Consider the following 13,279-nt stretch of genomic DNA (forward strand, 5'->3'; position numbering starts at 1 on the left):
CCCGCTTGAGGATTTGACGTCACTCTTTCGACGCAAGAACGTGAGGAAGTGTTGAATTGGAATCTGTTGACGCATGAGTGGCCACCTCGAATCGACTCCAACAATTCCTGTTTATTACTCTGCACATTCCTCGTCCATTCCATGGCTGCTCGGCTAGAAACAGAATCAATTTCGACGCAACACCCTGAAGGGAAAACTAAGATCACAAATGAAGCGAATCAAGCAATACTTATTACTAGATGAGCGGGGTTCTAAAGAAAATTATCTTTTGGGTTCATCTTGTCTCTCAGGTATTTACATACAACGCACGCGCTGATTTACGGACGTACATGTATGCTCGGTATAACTTTCAGCGGCCGATTTTAGTATACTGTGGGCTTTGAACTTTTCTAAAACTAGTAGGTTGTATATGTAGCTTCCAGTAGTTTGCTATTCCACTGAAATTATATTCTTGTGCTTTCCTTTGTCTTGATTTTATTGCTTAGTTACTGTAGCTTGCAACGATAAGAGTCAGTTCTGGCTCAAACCCAGGTTGAGCAGTATCCATAATGTGGAGAACGTTGTAAGTCATATACGAAGTTCCCCCTGTTACTACTGGTGTTACGAACTGCTTGTACAATATTGGGTCTCCGTATAGAGGATAGAAATAAATTGTATATTGTCTGGGTATCTGGAGTAAAGCTAAATGTACGTAATACTTTCTGTGTGTTTTTTCTAGGTCAAAAGGCGTGGTTTTGTGTAGATATAGTGGTAACAATAGACTCCTCTGCTGAATGTAGCAAAGGGTGAAGTCAAATATCGTAAGAAAGCTCATCATGCTTTACTGTTCCCAGTTCTATTTATCCCAGTTTTATTCAAGGTTTTACTTTTAGAACCTGCATGTCCTGAGAGAGACAAATGAAATACTCCTTAGTGCCAACATCAGTGCAATCTACTAAATCTATAGACGCCATTGTCTTCCGGATTCCTCCTCGTTAATTTTTTGATTTCTCAAAACGTGCGTGTTTGGAACTGAGGTCTGTCGCGTTGTCTTCATTCATGACCGGCACACGCATGGCCAGGCTATCCAGCTGAATCCACATCTGAAAAGAAAGAAAGAAAGCAAAAGTAGAATTGAATGCATATCGAAGACCAATTGAAACTTCTATACCAGTTGTAAGTGTTTACAAGAGAAGGAATCTAAATCTGGATGTTACTCACTAAAAAAACAACAACACATATTTGGGCATTAATTAAATCTTCAACTTTGGCATAGACCATAATGCATCCCGACTGCACATGCGCACTTGGAACAGTGAAATGGCTTATTGTCACATCAGTTATAAGGCTGGCGTGTCAACAAACACTGCCCGCCATCTCGGTGTCCCTCTTCAACAACGTACCAACGTACCAACATGGTATCGAATGCACCGTTGTACGTACGTCCCTAGGCTTATTACAATAGGAATTCGATGATGGGTTCAATATCAGGAGATTTCCACAGATTCACAGACTTTTAGGCATGTTTCAATTTCGCCATTACATGTTGTGATGGATTGCCTTCCTCATTTCGGATGATGACATAATGCAAGCGGCCAAGTGCACAAGGGAGTTTCAGGGGTAAACCTCAAGCACCAAACTTCTGCATGTACAACAAAACCCCACAACACTTATCGAGAAGAGTAGGTGTCACTAATTGCAAGGGTGCTTTGCTAAGTGCGCACGTCGTGGCGAGGCCGCAATACAGAACACGACCTACCCACATACTAGATATCGTCACAATCCATCCATAACTTAGCATGAATTATTCTGACAACAAATATTCGGAAACACAAGTAGACAGACAGAAAGACACGCAGAGAAAATGACAGAGGCAGAGACAGAGACTGACACACAAACAAGCAAGTAAACAAACAAACAAACGAACAGACAAACACGCACACACGAAAAATGTCATGGAGGTAAACAGTCCTGACATTATACTCAAGATCCCTTCAGGGACGTGAGTCACATTTCATTTTTCATTTCATTACTGAAGGCACGTGCCTACACTAACAGAGTTGGTGGCTTACCTGTTCCCGTTGCTGGAAGGTCACACTCCGCTCCTGAAGTAGGCGGGCCTCTGGGCGGTGGGGCGCCGGCTGCTGACGTGCCTCGGCCCTCCCAGGAGGTAGCTGAAAGCCGGTGACGACCTTGGCGTGTAGATGCTAAAAGGAAAGGAACAACATTTTTAATCAGCGTAATTCTTATATACATGTATTCAGTCAAGACGACGCCGTGGTTAATCGGCCCAGCAGATCTACCGGTGGCAAGACAGTTTCCAAAGGGCCAAAATAGTATTCAACTGCATGGCCACCGGGACCGTGGCTATAGGTAAGGGGAAGGAGTCAGGGTCTTAACCCTCATAGACCCGAACCTATTTTTGCGCCTAAAATGACTGAACGGGGTCAAAAATGACCCCAAAATGTTTTGTTCAGTAAAATCAGTGTTGCCATGGCAAGGGGTTTTTGACAGGCATATTATACAAAATCTTCTAATTTCAGTTCAAGAAAGTGTTTTTATGTAGGCGTAGACCATTTCACCGCGAACTTAAAACCACCGCGAACATTTTTGTTCAATACTGTAGCAGTATGTGACTATAGCGCTGGCGCGAACTTAAAAAAAAACACCGCGAAAACTCCTTTACTCCCTTTAGCGCGAAATAAAACCTAAGCGAACTTAAATGCATTTACAGTATTGCACTTTAGCGTATGTGACTTGTGGAGAATCCGTTTGTTCACAATGCCAAGTCACCTGGCAGAAAAACGGCAAAATAGTTGATACTAAATAATTACGTTTCAGGTTTATTCATCCAACATGGCGGACAAGTCACGTGTTGTCACGGTGCAAACTCTATATACTTCTGAGAAAATACGATATTTGACATACTTGTCTCTCTCTTGGTGCGAACGGGGGCTCCTGGCGTACCGATGGACCAACCACCAGTCACAGGCGGGCGGACGCACGGCCGAGGGCAGGGAGCAGGGGTTTTCCACCACTCGCCCCACCGTGTTCCGCCTCTCCTCTACCCACTGCTTCCGGGTGAAGGCCGCAGGGTCACCAGCCATTTCCGGTGGGAGGGCTGCGCCCCAGGCGTCGGGCACTACTGCGCATATGCAGGTGCAGAAAGTCCCGAGGATGAGGATGTTGAGTATCGTGCGGTTGTCTATCATTGCTGTGCGTCAGACAAACAAACAAAATGTGAAATGACATGACAGAACTATCATGAAAGGAATCTAGTTCTGGACAACTGTGATGAAATGACGCCTACTGTTGAAACTAGCAGTGCACTCAATCCTACAGAAGTGTTAAGACTGTACAGCTCACCACAAGCGTATTGATTTCTGGATTTCTAAGTCCATCTGGGTTTGCTAAAACATGATATGGTCTCCAGAGACAAGGTTATATGAAGCTTGTTGTCTTCAGCGAAATATCGCAACAGGAACTTTGCTGAACCAAGGAGGTTGCTAGAAAATTGGTCTTCAGTGAACCATGGCAACAAGAATTCCTAAAACATGATATTGTTTTCAGTGAATCATGGCAACAAGGTTTCCTAAAACATGGTATTGTTTTCATTGAACCATGGCAACAAGGTTTTATAAAACATGGTATTGTTTTCATTGAACCATGGCAACAGGGTTTCCTAAAACATGATATTGCCTCCAGAGAACCATGGCAACAGGGTTTCCTAAAACACGATATTTTCTCCATAGAACCTTGTCAACAGGATTTCCTAAAACATGCTATTGTCCTCAGAGGACCTTGGCAGCAGGGTTTCCTTAAACATGATATTGTCTCCAGAGAACCATGGCAACAAGGTATGCTAAAATATTGTATTGTGTCCAGAGAATCATGGCAACAAGTTTAGCTAAGCATGCTATTGTCTCTTAAGAACCGGAGAGCCATGGTATGCGGAGAACGTTACATGGCAACAAGTTTAGCTAAGCATGATATTGTCTCCAAAGAACCGGAGAGCCATGGTATCCGGAGAACATGACAACAAGATGTGCCAAAACACGATATTGTACCCACAATGCCACGGCAACAAGGATCGCTCAGCAGGTAAATGCTTTTATGCTTATTATGTGTCCAGCGAACCACAGGAAGATTTGCTAAACCATGACATCGTTTGGTTTCGTATATTTGACTAAATCGCTCACGGCAGCCCCCCTACTAACCCTTGACTGCGAGAGCTTGTGTAACAGGCTATTGGTTTCGTAGCTAGGTAACACATCGGAAGAAGCAAAAAACTAAGGTTGCTTTTGTCCTGTATATTTAGACGTATTGATCCAGGGACTAAGTGAATACAGAATAAAACCGCTTTGTTATAGTCGAGAACAGCGAATTAAAGCCACATACACCGCAGGTGGTAATGCCGGTAATCAAGGAGACTGCAGGGGTATAATTAGGTCGCCTTTTCACCAGACGAAGATCACTGAGCGACCGTACAGCGACCAACATTAACGGATCTATGTGACAGTTGATATCATCCTTGGAACATGATGCAATATGCAAGAGTATAAGTTCGGAAGACAACTAAACACATAAAAAGTACAAAATTTGTTCTTTGTCTAGGACATCCGTTGAGTGATCTGTTAAAGCTTTGGTCGTTCAGCGCTCGCAGCCTCTGATGGAAAGTGGGTGTTACGAAGGTGCTATACTGCTAGTTTAGGCACCTCGATAGAGTTGTACAGTCCTTTCCATTCATCATGAGCAAAGCAAAGAAAACTCGGATGATGTATTCGAGGCCCGAATGTCCGGTTTCCCCGAACTAGACAAATGTGTGTACTTATATTACATTGAATCTGTGTCTGTACAGCCAGTATAACCGCCCTTGGCGTAACATACCAGCTTCGCAGGCACTGAGGCAGGTGGTGCGGCAGCACCTCGTCATATACTGAACGATCTGTCACACCTAACCTTTGCATATCTAACTCCATACATTCTGTACTTGCTAAAAGGTGAACAGAAAAAGGCAACTGTTTGTACAAAATGACCGTGTACGCACACCTCGACATGTGGCACTTGTATCCTGAAGAAATGCACTGTCGGATGCAAAAAAAAAAAGACTTGCGTACACAGAAAGAAAAATGTGGTAAGTCTCTTTCGTCTTCAAGTGCGCATGAGGTATTTACTTCCCAACGCTAAAATTTGTTAATAAGAATTCTTTTCATTTAGATATAAGAAGCATCTCAAAGTCTATGCAGTTGTCGCGAGCAACGTTAACGTTGTTAAAATTGGTAATAAGATTGCAGGTAGCTTTATGCAGGCATAGGGCTTCATAAAAATTATATCTTATCTTTAGGCAGTCTTTGCAAGCCTTAACCACCCTGCCATAGCTAAAACTAAATGTAGACCTTTTTTGTCATCGGATTAATTTAAAGAAGTCAGTCAAATGGAGTCACAACTAGTAACATTTCTGGATTAAACGAAGAAGCCACTTGAAAATGAAAAACATACCTTTCTGGTGTCTTCCTTGGTCACTGCTCACTAAAGCCACCCTGTAAAGCGACGAATCCCGTACCTTCTGCACGGGATGAGTATATGGGAGCACTTTTGTTACTGACTCTACTTATACCATGACGCACGGAAGGGCCATCGCAACAAGTTCTACTGCAGCTCTGAAAGGAATCAGTTCGATCAGATACCTACCTTTTTAGTACGCACGTGACACTTGGAAACACATGATAAGATAAAGTTACAAGTCCCCACCTCTTAGAAAAGGAAAGAAAAAAAACTTCTGACTCATGTAATTTTTTCCTCTTCCTTATATGCGACTATGATATAGTTTAGTCTATCCCCGGTACTGGTGCAACTGACATCGTTTGGAGACAACAACTGAACTTTCTGCGCGACCCTTAAGAACGAACATCTCTAACACTCGATATTATCGTCACAACATGTGGGTTAGAATTTAACGTAAGAATGTACGCACGTACGCACGGGATAGGCAGGTATTTGGCGCGTGGGCACGTAAATATTGCCCATTTGCTGTGACGTTCGCTGTAAGCAATTAAGTTCCCTTATCATTACCTGTAACTGGAAGATTGAGATCTGCCCTAACACCAGGAACAGATACTACTCAAGGGGAGGATCACATACATCGTGCGATCGTAGTACGATCTTAAACCGATGATAGTCTTGGGATAGTCGTGTATGTGATCTAAATTAAGAATACAGCAGTATTGTTACGGAAAATGTTGCATTGGATCCTTATTGGCCAGCCCTCTCTCACGATCACTGGGCCCGCGACACGTTGGCGACCTCGCTGCGTCCTAAATTTGATTTGTGTTACCTTTGACTATATAATAGGAATATCATCATGCAAAACGTATGAAAAGACAACAACCATACAAAGCGTAATAAAATCGTTTTTTATCGATGAAATTCGTAGAGCGCGCTGTCAAATTGCTCGGTCGCAGCGAGATCGGCAACGTGCCGCGAGTCCAGTTAGATAGGGGCTTACGGACGGACATGGCAACTCCGTTACGGTTTGTTCACATGCGTCGTACGATAGGTTTGCGACAGCAACTTGGGGGGAAAAATTGTCGACAACTGGCTCCACACATAGTACACACATGTTCTAGTGGAGGCTGAGACGAAATTAAAAGGAGCATTGTCCTGTTCCATTGACGTCACGTCAGTGTAATTACAATAATCTACCTGCGTGACGTGAGGAATGCTTCATATTGAAAACGCAAGGCCAGGCAAGAGGGATTCTTGACGTTTTAACTCTGTACGCAAACAAGTCAAACCCAACAAAATATTGAATGTAAAATGTTAACAGTAGCTTATCAGACACCTTGTTCTATGTTCACTGTCTCTTCATGTGCGTTATTGTTATTTTCACCTGCAGTTAACCTTTGAGCTTAAAAGTTGCATTAAAGACTATTATTACAAACAGGAAACATGCACTATGTGCTGAAGAAAAATGTACTGTTCGTTAATAAACATAGTTCGTTCCTTGCAAAACACGTTGATAAATCATAAGAGCTAGCCTGTCAAACAAAGAGAGTGAACTCAGTGAAGTAACCTACTCGTGGGTAATAAAGAATAGAAGCATCATCATCATTATGATTCGGATTTAATACGGTGAAATACAATCAATAAAGTTTTTTCAGTACGATCTGTCCTTCATGGCAGCTATCAATGCAGAACCTGAGAGTCCAGTGTCTCTTTTGATCAATGTCAAGAAAGTTGTGTGAGGTCTTCCAACTTTGCGTTTTCCCTCACTGCGAACAACATAGAAGCATACAACTAAGCAACACGGCAATTGATCACGAAAGAAGCACAATAATCATAACGTACTCGTTAACATACGACCTGCTACCAACTATTCAAAGACGTGCAGTAACGTATACCAGCCAAGAATTTCAGTTCAATTTGCTTTTCATCTGCGTCATTTTAGAAATGTTATCATGTGCACATTTTACGTCACCAAGCGATCTTAATAAAATGAGGTATTTCAATTCCTGTCACCAAGTCAACACTGCCAAACAATCCTCTAATAGTCAGCCATATGACTACATTTTTCTCAGAAAAACATGCGAGTAGAATGTAAAACACTTTCTCGTAAAATCTCCAATGTACCCGGTCTAATCCATGCGAGGTGTATTACGTCAACTGGAAATGATAATCTTACCGATAGCATTTCTGGCATGCAGAAACTGTGAAAAGAATGAAAGTAATGGCGGTTATCAATAGTAATCTAAAAGCTTTACATGTATTAAATGGCTCTAGTCTCTCTCACAACAGTGCGTTTCTGCTTTGATACATCTTTTTAAAGAATCTGTCTAGAGCCAGACTTTGTAGCTAGGGGCTGGTGAGTTTGAGACAGCCCACTGGTTAAAGCTCAAAGGGTATTAGAAGCTTTCTTTCTTTCTTTCCTCCATATTAAAAGTTCTGACTCTGTCACGCAAATTATAAATATAATAGCTTTTTTCCACGAACTGCTTTTTTTCCACGAACTGCAAAACTTTGGAACTCCCTCCCAGCCCACTGTTTTTCCCCCGAATATAACCTACAAACCTTCAAAACAAACATACACCGCTGGCTCTCACCTAAGCTACATTAGTTCAATTAGTTCGATGCTGAGAAGTGGCCCCTTACGGCCTTGCATTGCAAAAAAAAACAACTTTTATCTGAGCTCTGAGAATATGAATTCTACAAGTTTCAAGACATGCTGATATGTGCATGTTTAAACATACAGATTCAGACTTTGTCGCAAACACGCAATATAAAGAGCCGTAAACAGGCACTGTTTATTGTAACTCTGTCGTACTTCTTTATGCAAATCATTGCCCGTTTTAAGTGTTTATGAAACCTCTTGACAAATCAGCTATCAAAGCTGGGTCAATAGGATACAAAATCAAAGTAAATACTTTTGAATGAGCTGTTTTCAATTCACTCATTCATAATTAAAGGTTCTACATATTCGTTTAATTGCAATTGATGAGACTACGTTCTAACTAATTGACTGAACATCAAAAACAACAAAGTTTCATATAGTTTATCGAGTCAAACCAGTAATTTGATGATTTGAAACAAGAAATATAGTCGGAGTGTATTCCTTTAAATCTATCATAACATAAGTTCTTTTTACAGTTGTTCATGGCCGTTGGGAAATTAAGGTGGGTTTTCAATAAAGCTTGGGGATCTTGAAAAGTACAATGAAGAAGAAGAAGTTATCTCTATGTCTTATCTGCTGAACTGCTGTCTCCGCCTTTGGTCGTACAGCGGATCAGACCAGATCACGATTGCTTTACCCGTGGATGATGCTGTAACTGTTGGAGCTTGTAAAAGATGCTATCGTTGCTCCGCCTTTTCCCGTGTGTTTTACTTTAAAGCTTTCAGACAATCCAGGCAGCATCTAGAGCTAGAGCCGTTCAACCCTGATCGCCTATTCGTTCTAATGAAAGGAAAGGCTAAAATGCACGTTGGAGACTTGTCAAGTGGTACAACTTGAAAGTGTTCATTATGATTGTTCATATGTTCGTGTTCCAGACAGATTTGAAGATATACACTCGGTGAAGTAGAAATATAGCTTTTAACAGCACTTTGTCTCAAACACCCTTCTATTTGGTAACGTTGCTGAGGAAAACGATAGTCTAAGCACAGTCTGAAGAGTTAGTGATACCTCTCTTGAATATTATTTGTAGAAAACTTTCATTGTTGCTCCTAAAGAAGTTGTGTAGTCAAATATGCATGCATGTAAACTATTTCCAATTGGTGTTTGTCCCGCATTCCCTGACATGCCCCAAAGTTGGACCCTTGGGAGAGGCGCGTTGCACGAATTTTCTCTCTTCACTCAGGTGAAAATGAGTACCTAGCTTCGGTTAGGGACGTCCCTCGAGTAGGGCATTAGATGGAGGTCCCGTGTTTGCGGAGAGCCACACCTCGAGGACACGTTTAAGAACCCCACACACTTATTGAGAAGATTAGGGGTACGTTCCGGTATGAGTGGATCGAATATATCAGTCCGGATATGCAGCTTATACTTTTCCGTACAAACCTGGTGTGTTACGCCGTGAGGTGGTTTACCGGGTATGCAATACAACCAAACCACACCAAACAAACTGGCACAGTTAGCTTCTAACGTTTTGTCATCAAAGTTAAGTCTATTCGGCGGTTTCTGTATTTGTGCGATATCGGTTTTCGAGTGGGCGAATGTAGAGTAAGGAATCCCCGAGGAATGAAAAGTATTGACCGAGGTGCTAGTGGAAATTAACCCGGACTTATTGGTTAAGATGTTGCAATTATTGCTGTAACGGAGACTGCGCAGCTGGGACGCCAAATACATAATGATGTCCAACACGCAGTAGGTTGTAGCGCTGCATTATAAATTGTTAGTGTTCGAGCATAGGGAGACTACATGCAGGCTTGTCTTGTGAATACGTCTTGCTATTCTTTAAGTTTCAAGGAAGACTATTGGTCACTATATGAAGTTTTAGACTGCCAAAATATAGAAGAAAAAAATATTGGCTGCCACGAGGCCATGCATTGTGTTTTTGCTTATAAAATAAATCAGCATACAAGTCTACAAGGCACTTCAGACATACACACACACACACACACACACGCATACACACACACGCACACACACACACACACACACACACAGACAGACAGACACACACACAGACACACACACAGACGTGCACATAGACACAGACACAAACACACATACACACACAAACACACACACACATGCTCCTACACACACAAACACACAGCCACAAACACAACCCCCCCCCCCCCCCCCCCACACACACACACACAAATACGTTTTTGCTTCATCGGTGCACAAATAAACCAGCACCAATAAAGCAAATCCTCCTTGGCGGAAGTAGAATCATTACAATCACACCACCGTCGTCAGTGGGTGCACCCGTCTGACCCCTGGTTCCATCTGTGCAATCATGTCTTTACCCGAGGGACCTAACCACCGTCACCATAGACAAGGGTCATCCATAGGAGCACCCTGTACATCCTCGCGGAGCCATTAACAGAAGCATATTGCCATCGTACCTGGCCCATGACTAACAACACAGTACCCCCAGCTTTCCATTAAGAATTGCTTACATCAAGTTGCGAGTTTCAGGGTCACTCTAGTTAGTCACTTGTGTTTATATTAGTGACGAATAGAGCCCGAAGCTTCTATCATCAGGGAAAGAAGAAGGAAACTCTGGTGGAATTAGTGTCCCCTAAGCTCAGACCAACAGACTCTATAATTCCTTTCTTTACTACACTATCGGTATGTAGATGCAGACAAATGCAGACTGAGTCATAGTGTTGTTGTGTTTAATGTCCAGTATTTACCTTCGTTCTTGCACTGTGTGCAGATATAGATTTGATTTGTAAGATCAGCGCAATTGGGGAGTACTTGTATATTGTAACGTTATATGTGTATTTCTGCCATTTTGATTTGAATGAACAAAGATTAAGAAAGATTAAGATGTACCGGACACTGCAACAGCAACAAGTGTGAAATTGAGATTTCTACAAGAAGGTAGTCAGAACAGCTAGCTAGCGTTAGGAAAGATATCGATGCATAAAGCTGGGAGAAATGCGGAAAGTTTAACTCATTTCTTTGGGTGCTGTATTGTGTTCATTGACAAATATAATGTATTTTCCACAGATTTTGCTGCACATGTTCTTTCAATATCAGAAAGTATGATATTGGATATACCGGATGGTATTTCAGGGATCATACAATACAGTAACTCTAACAGTATAGCAAATGGCTTGTAGTAACATTAGTCTGTTTTGGATAAAGCTTAATACATTTTCAAGAGAAAGTCAGGTAACAACATTCATAGGCGCACTTGTACTACCCCTCCCCCCCCCGTGTATACGGTTTGTATAAGTACATCTTGCCAATCTGATAGGAGCGACCAATGGGGTAACGCCATCTGTCTCACGTGACATTTTCTGTCCAAGCATATTCCACGCTGGTTTGGCCACATGTTTTTTCCTCAATGGATATTCAGGGCAATACTTTGCTCAGTAGCGCCACCTTGCGGCTTTTGTGGTTATGGTGAACATTCGGTTGGTTGAAATGTCTGGTACCGAACGCCTCCTGGCGAGATTAGTACATGGCTGCATGTGATGAGATTGTATAAGACTCAAATACAGAGTAGGTAAGCTAAGATACGTCGCCAGACAGCTGAATAGACCAATCCCGTAGCCTTGGCCACCTCCGCCAAAGCGTAGAATAAATAATGCAAAATGAAAACATAAAAAGATTTGACGGACATGCAGACACTCTATCATTGGTCGAATCGCTAATTTCTGTAATATCTTTGGTTAACTGCTGATTGTGATGTGTAGCCAGGATCGGTCTATAATGCACGTATGTGCGTATATACACAACTGTTCCATAGGGATGTCCTCAGTTTGCCTCCCTCTCACTGGACCCGCGGCACGCTGGCGGCATCGCTGCGGCCGATCGAATTGACAAAGTACTCAACAAATTTCATGGACAAAAAACGAAACTTTTTTTGCTTTGTGTATGTTGTTGTCTTTTTGGTCACACTTGTACTTTTTGAATGATATCCCCATTATAAAGTCAAGAGTAACACAAATCCAGTTTAGAACGCAGCGACGCTGCCAGCGTGCCGCGGGTCCAGTGAGAGGGGGGCTTAAGGAACGTATGCTATTTGGTATGTGAGTAGGGGTCGGAAAGACACAGGTCAACCTTGATAATAGGTACCGGTTTACTAGCGACGCCCTACCGTACTTCCAGTTCGATACCACGTATTTTGCAGATCTGGACATGCTATCCTATGCTTTGGTCGTCATTTTTAGTGGTGTATGTAACTTACGTTTATGAAGGTTAGGCATCCAGGTAAGTAATATACAAAGATATTTCAAACCCTACAACTGGATAGAATTCGGAGGTTTAATTCCGGACGTTTCGAGGGACATCCATCACTCATTTTATGAGGAAGGCAACTTTTTTTTGTCAACCTTTTTTTATTTTATTTCCACGTCCGCATCAGTTTTGGGGTCCCCGGAGTATATCAGCCAATAACTCCACATGTGTGATTCATGAGGGTGTGTGTAGGGTATACCGGCGTACCATTTCGTCTGTCGAAAACAGCAGGGATCAGCGTCGCATGTTATCAACGAGGCGACCTTTACACCCCACATCTAGCCTTTGATGAAATCTGAATTTGAAAAGCTACCATTGCGTGTTCAAATAGATCGGAAAACGTGCCGAAAAACTCCATACTTGATAGCTATAGAAACATTCCGGGACTTCAGATTTTCTTTCTAACACATATATATTTGTCTTTTTTTTAGTTGTTGTAAACTATATACTATATGACATCACCATTTGGATTCTCACACTAAAGAAGTATATATAACTAGCTTACAGTTGATGACACGAAACATGACACAAATATCAAACAAACAAGCATTTCTCAAAAGCAAAGTCTTCTTGCAAAGAAACCTGATATTTCTATAGGGGTGTCAGGATAGACATCAGTCAAAATATGTAAAACTCAAAGATGTGACAAATAACGTGCGTTTTTAAATAACATGAAAGAGCCAAGACCCTTGCAATGTATCTATATTTCTGTTCCGCGATTCCAGGGTCCATTATCAAACTATGTGACCAAAGCCAATAAAAGGTAAACTCACGTCAGTATCAAATCGTACAGCGTTCATGATGAACAATGACCCATGCACTCTGACACTCATTGGCTAAGAACACATGACGCCATTAGTATGGAAAGACCACAAGAAGTGGAAATTC

General features: G+C 42.0%; 1 protein-coding gene across 1 annotated transcript; it reads right to left on the reverse strand.

Moving 5' to 3' along the window:
- Positions 1-443: 443 nt before the first annotated feature.
- On the reverse strand, positions 444-5,579 carry LOC136446280 (uncharacterized). Its single transcript, XM_066444621.1, has 4 exons — positions 5,479-5,579; positions 2,908-3,193; positions 2,052-2,186; positions 444-1,082 (listed from the first exon to the last, which is right to left on the reverse strand). The coding sequence occupies exons 2-3, from the start codon at positions 3,189-3,191 to the stop codon at positions 2,072-2,074; spliced, it is 399 nt and encodes a 132-aa protein (XP_066300718.1). The 5' UTR covers positions 3,192-3,193; positions 5,479-5,579; the 3' UTR covers positions 444-1,082; positions 2,052-2,071.
- Positions 5,580-13,279: the final 7,700 nt, after the last annotated feature.

This window comes from Branchiostoma lanceolatum, chromosome 12 (assembly GCF_035083965.1).
Source record: "Branchiostoma lanceolatum isolate klBraLanc5 chromosome 12, klBraLanc5.hap2, whole genome shotgun sequence".
In the NCBI taxonomy this organism is placed as follows: Eukaryota; Metazoa; Chordata; class Leptocardii; order Amphioxiformes; family Branchiostomatidae; genus Branchiostoma; species Branchiostoma lanceolatum.